This window comes from Nylanderia fulva, unplaced genomic scaffold (assembly GCF_048542155.1).
Source record: "Nylanderia fulva isolate GAGA-0341 unplaced genomic scaffold, ASM4854215v1 Scaffold917, whole genome shotgun sequence".
In the NCBI taxonomy this organism is placed as follows: Eukaryota; Metazoa; Arthropoda; class Insecta; order Hymenoptera; family Formicidae; genus Nylanderia; species Nylanderia fulva.
In genome coordinates this window covers 30,383-36,678 of record NW_028191045.1, presented here as the reverse complement: position 1 = coordinate 36,678, position 6,296 = coordinate 30,383, and the positions used below count along the sequence as shown (strand labels likewise).

General features: G+C 40.5%; 1 protein-coding gene across 1 annotated transcript; it reads right to left on the bottom strand.

Annotated features, from left to right (window-relative positions):
- Nucleotides 1-3,064: 3,064 nt before the first annotated feature.
- Nucleotides 3,065-4,558, bottom strand: LOC146719606 (uncharacterized; the record flags this gene model as incomplete). Its single annotated transcript, XM_085489963.1, has 2 exons — nt 3,447-4,558; nt 3,065-3,370 (listed from the first exon to the last, which is right to left on the bottom strand). Coding segments are annotated over exons 1-2 (1,418 nt in total), but the record flags the coding sequence as incomplete, so codon positions are not given.
- Between the last annotated feature and the right edge of the window lie 1,738 nt (nt 4,559-6,296).

Sequence of the window (6,296 nt, the reverse complement as noted above, 5' to 3'; positions counted from 1 at the left end):
TAAAAAAGTTTGATTCGCAAGTTTAATCTAATCAGTCCTCTTTATTTAATTATCCAATCCTTCAAATGTTTGACCGCGCTCCAATTAAAACTGTGTCCAACAAATTGGAAGAAATTCCTCAACGGACGCATTATTACAGCCAGCGTAAATTCAATATAAAAAAACTATTAATCTCGGCTCGAATTATTGTGTTACAATAAAAATAATGTTATTTAATGTATTTAATGTATTTAAATGTTTATTTAATGTATTTTATTCAAATCATTGTATAACATACTATATATTGTATACCATATATATACGAGTAAAATATATAACAAAAACTATATATATAAACAAAAATATATAATTCTCATTAATACATCCTTAAAACAGAATATAAATATAATAAGTATAATAATATAATAAATATAATAAATATAATAGATATAATTTCAACGTATTCGATAATGTCCCCATGGAAGGTGTCGGTCGAATCAGGTACGACATACCGTTTGTCGTCGTAGGGACTTAGAGCAATTTTTGGTCTCGCTGATGGTATACACTTTATGCAATTTCGATCTTATGCATGACTGTTGACGCGTCATTTTAATTTCGTCATTAAGGCAACGCGTATAATCGTCGAATGTTATACTACGCGCTACGACGTTATTTTTGACACCTTTTGCCTTTTTAGTGTCCTTTTTACCGTTCACCCGCAAAGCATATATTTTTGCTCTAAGCCCGACGAATTCGGTCATTATCGCGCCGTTATTCTCATCTTTCATCAGACCCGGCACCTTTTTATTCGCGAGTGGTATACCGTACGCATTATTCGCGGCGTAATCGCTGGTATCGAATCGAGCGATATCGCGTTTCAAATTTTCATAGACATCCTAGCATTTAATTTGATATATTAAACTATCCGTGTCGGTGTACATTACTCTATATTTGTCACGATAGAGCGGTGACATGTATTCGTGATGAAATTCATAAAGACATACTTTTGATATGTCGAGTATGCAAATGCCGACGTAGATTGGCTTGTAGAATTTTACTTCGAGTTTGCGTAATTCTATTGCAACTAATTTTTCCGAAAATATGCTCGTACTATAAAAATTTGGTTTCGCGATCATTGCCTCCGCACCGTACCGTCCGTCCTATTTTGTTAATAATTTTACATCTACATGATTGCGCACATTTTCCATCGTCTTGCCGAATATCGGATTATTCATCAATTTATATAAATTTTTTTCAAAATCGTTTTTTGCATGTGTTCTAAACTGTGTATTGAGTTCGATGTATTTTTGCAGCCACGCTGACTGTGTGAATTGTTGTATGCGATATATTTTTGTTATGGGTAGCCCGTGGCGCGTGCACTGCTGTAGATTACGATAATGTATTACATAGCGCTTCTTATCGCAAAGCGTTGCGAGGAGTTTATACTCCCGCTTGCCGGGCGACTTATCGCGCGTCAGGCAAAACAGTAGGTCAATGTGTGCGTCATGAAGATGCTGCGGATACTCTAAATCTACTTCGAGAACATAGCCTATAGGCGAATCGAACGCGATAGATGATACGTCAAAATTCGATATATTGTCGACCCACCGAAAATCGGCATACGGCAATGGTTGACACATTGCCCATCCGTACAAATTATTTACAATACATCTAAATACATGAGATAAAATGAGGGTTTCGATGGGTCGTACGATTGCATGTACTTGTTATTAGCCTGTGCGTATCAGTTTGAACATTGACTAAGGCCGCCGCGTATACCCCGTTCGACAAACATTACCATGTCAATGTCTGTTAATAATTCAAATTTTATATTTGTATGTTTTAACATGGCGTCCCATGTATATCCGGGGAGAGTATAATAATACGCGGGATCGAGTCCATAACTTTTTATACAACTATCACGAAAATTCTCAAATATATCGGCTAATAACAAGACATCAATTTTTAAATATAAATCGCTATATTCGCCTAGCGTTCGAAGGGAAAATCGGCTCCAGACGGTCTCGGCGTGCGCGTAATCACTCTCGGATACTGCGTCGCCGGTTAAGGAACTGTAAAATGAGTCGCGCGGCGGTAAACATGTGTCTTATAATCTGTCCACGCAGTCTATGTATTCGTACGGAAAGACGCCCTTTCGTGTCAATAAATTGAATTTTTTACTAGTTAAATTTTGATATTCCGAATGTAAAATTTTTAATAAGAATACTTTTTAAGTCAGCTCTTTTAATTTTAAAACCACAATCTCCACTTGATTCCTCTTGACCAATAGAGCCAAACGCGATGTTATTGCGACAATTATGAAAGAAAGAAATTTGGAAGAGCAGTCGCCCGGCAAGCGGAAGGTCTCGGGTTCGATTCCCGATTCAGCCGACTTTCGGACCAATATTTTTCTCGCCTATTTCTTTACAGGGGATGTTAAGAGAAGGAACAAGAGGAATTTTTGAAATCCGAATTATAGGATTCAAATTCCTTAGTTTCCAAATTTTCTTTCTTTCATAATTGTCGCAATAACATCGCGTTTGGCTCTATTGGTCAAGAGGAATCAAGTGGAGATTGTGGTTGTAAAATTTTTAGTTTTTCTTTGTCCAAAAATGACACTAATTTGTCGAGACTAGCGCTGAGAAACTTGTACGAATCGATAAACCGTAATTTAATATAATTTTTCGAATTATTGTCTTGTGTCAATCTAACAGTTTTCGAGAATGATATGTATTTTTCTTTCGTTATCGGAAGTAATTCGATTTCCCCTTCGAACGCTGTGGCTATGTCCTCGATAATGAAATGCGCGTCGTAGCCGGACAGATTGTGAAAGACTATAGGGATACAAAATGATTCTTTATAATTTAAGTTACAATTTGAGTGCGCGGGACCCCTGTACCGCCCGGTGAGGTGGCAATGATCGCGGACGCGTGTATCGTCTTCGTCAAACGGTTTCTCACAAATGTGACAATGCGTCGCAGTGCGAAATTTTAACAACTTGTCAGGCGTTAAATTTACCATGGGGACATTGGTCGTTAAAATATTTTTCACGCGAATTGCTAAATTTTTAAGTTGTTCAGCAAACCACGCGATGCAATCGTCACTACGGCGGGAATTGTACGCTGACAACGAACTGTCGTACGAACACTGTACGTAATACGCGATGCTGAACACTTGATGGTGGTGATAATTTTTGGCATCTTCGGTCTTTGCCAAAACACACTCGAGGTCGGCGTACACCACAAACGGAAGCCGCTCCTTCCTCGTGTAATTGTCGAAGCTGAGCCACTTGTCATTCTTGCTCGGCAACCGGATAGCGCAGTCGTTCAATTTCCCGCAATCTTCCGCATGCGCCTGCAATTTATCCGCCGCTCCGAAATAATGTAGGCATCTGTAAAAATAAAAAATTTAATTAAAATTTAATGAAAATTATTAATATAATTTAAGTTTAATAAGTATATACTTACCGATCGCAGATATATTTTTGACCATGTTTTTTGCTCAGTTGCGAGCCCACAAGGCGAGACAGATTTTTTATATACGCGAAATGTCCGACGCTGTTTTCATCCTTCACGTACAGCAGATTGACGTGTCTGTCTTTCTTTTTTTCCGAAAGACGTAGCGGGACGATGTTCTCGTTCTCGATGATGTACACGTTTACGGAGATGTTGTTTGCAAGTTCGAATTTTTTAATTTGATTCACAGTCACTGGAAACTCAATGTTTTGGAGATTCAGCACTGTGGTGTAATGCGGATATGAGGATTCTCGTTCCACATTTCTTTCAGCGGGGTACAGAGCGGCCACCACTGACCATGCGAAACACGCATTGTCCGCTGATTGCACATTAACAACCGCTCTTTTTACCATAATTTTTTGCGGTAATTTAACATGGCACCCCGCGCGCATTGGATTGTACTTGTTGATATTCACAGTCAAATCTATTATCCGCGACAATGCCCAGCCGCTATCGCGTTCCTGGAACTCTTCTAGCGATGCTAGCGTGGGCTCGATTACGCGGCGCTCGTACCACTCGCGTACATCGGACGTGCGAAAGAGTTCAAAGTTTCTCGTGTTAATACTTTTATTGGCGCGCTTGTCACCGGACACAAATTCGCCGTTGAAAACAGTGTTCACTTTTACACTGATGTGTCTCTGCAGCACATTCTCCACGTTCTCGATTACAATGTCTGCGGCATTTTCCAAAAACTGACGCGGTTCAATATAGTCTGCGTTAATTACCGCACCGGTCAGTATACGGCTATCGAACGCCGTATCGATTTCGCGCCAAACGAGTCTTTGCGCGTTATTGCCACCGCCACTAAATCCACCACTAATTTCACCGACATACTGTCTTTGCAAGCGCACCTTCGCACCCTCGAGTCGCGCTATTCTCGCCACGAGAGATTGCCTATGTCCAATCGAGAGACGCGGACGCTTGGCACGGCTGCGTTCTTCCAGCTGTGTGATAAATTCTTCACAATCTTGCAGCCATCCGAAATATTCGCCCAAGGTGGCGACTTGGGCGACTTGGCGGGAACGCTCCAACAGGTCGCGCTTAATATGTTCTGCGTTCTCCATTTTTATTGCAAAAACAATTCACTCACTCACTATGCTCACTACTATGCTCGCAAATGTCACCGTACTATGACCCGGCAGCTGCATCGGTCCTCATTATATATCCCGATCATCCCTTTGTTCGTGCGATGATGCAATTGTTAATTCGCGAGAAATATTTGCGATATCTTATCTTGGATTCGAAAACTTCGATATCGCTGATAATTCTTAGAAATACATAGATAAAGCCGCCCGTTACCTTTCATTTCATCCGAGTCCATTTCGCAACCTGTGAAGCCTGCGTTCGCCTCCGCTGATATTTCTTAGAAATATACGTATCAACCCGCTTGATTGTCGGCGCTCAGCCTGAATCGGCGGCAGCCATTCGCAGAATTTTTATCTTATCTTCGGAGAAAATTTAGATAAAGAAACGCAACCCCCTTAGTAATAGATATCTGAATGTCGGCGCTCGATCCAAGCTTGGATCAGCGGCAGCCATTCGCAGAATTTATCTTATCTTGGGGTAATAAATATCTATTTGTCGGCGCTCGATTCATGCGGCAGCCCTTCGTAGAATTTATGTTATCTGCAAACTTAGATACTTTACAAAGACGCCGCTTATCTTGGATTTTCTACGAAAACTCAGATATCCGCTTATCTTATCTGCAAACTTTGATACCTTACAAAGACGCCGCTTATCTTGGATTTTCTACGAAAACTTAGATATCCGCTTATCTTATCTGCAAACTTAGATACCTTACAAAGACGCCGCTTATCTTATTTTGGATTTTCTACGAAAACTTAGATATCGCTCAAGCTTATCTTATCTTGTTTATGAAAACTTAGATATCGCTAAAGCTTATCTTATCTTGTTTATGAAAACTTAGATATCGCTCAAAGACGCCGCTTATCTTGTTTATAAACATATCAGGTAACATGATCCCCTTATCAGGTAACCTGAGCTGATAAGATAAGCTTATCTGCTGATAAGACCCCCTCCCTCGCGTGACGTCACCCCCCTCGCCCCCGATTCTCCCCCGTCCCGCACCCCCTTCATTGCCTCTGAGTTAGAACTCCCCTAGTATACCTACTAACGGTTCAAAGAGATTTATACGTTCGGCACGTTTATAAGCAGATTACATAATATATTATTCGCATAAGTTGTAATGAGATACGGTTTTCTTACAATTATTCAGAATGTTAATATAACTAAATAATATAACTAAATAATACAACTAAATATTAATATTGTTGTGTGCCTCGGGAGAGACACTTAAGGGTCGCGCCAAATTGGGATGGGAATCCGGGGCGTCAGGACTTGTCGGGTGTTTGTAGAAAATGCACTACACTTTTTGTATTAAAATTCTTTATTCAACTTTAACCACTTGGTCTTTATTTTATTTCACTATTAATACATTGAAGCTTTACCGTGTGGGCGGCACTGACTTTCTATTACTCCGCGTATCGCGCACAACAGCGAGTCGATGCTAAGTGCGCGCGCGGTTAGCGAGATCGTGGTTAGAGCGATTATTTGTGTCTGCGACTGAGCGAGTTGTCGCGTCTCTACTCTCTTTTTATATCATTGTTTTTTGGAGTTTTCCCGATCGGAAGGGGTGCCTGGCAACAGGTTTCCCCGGTCGAGAATCTAGGTGCAAGCGAAGCAGATTCAAAGTCCTTCTGCTTTGCTTGCACGTTGACCAATTTCTGTTCCGCGTATATCTCGCATTGTATGCGTTTTTAACGCGGTCATTATCTGTCGTAA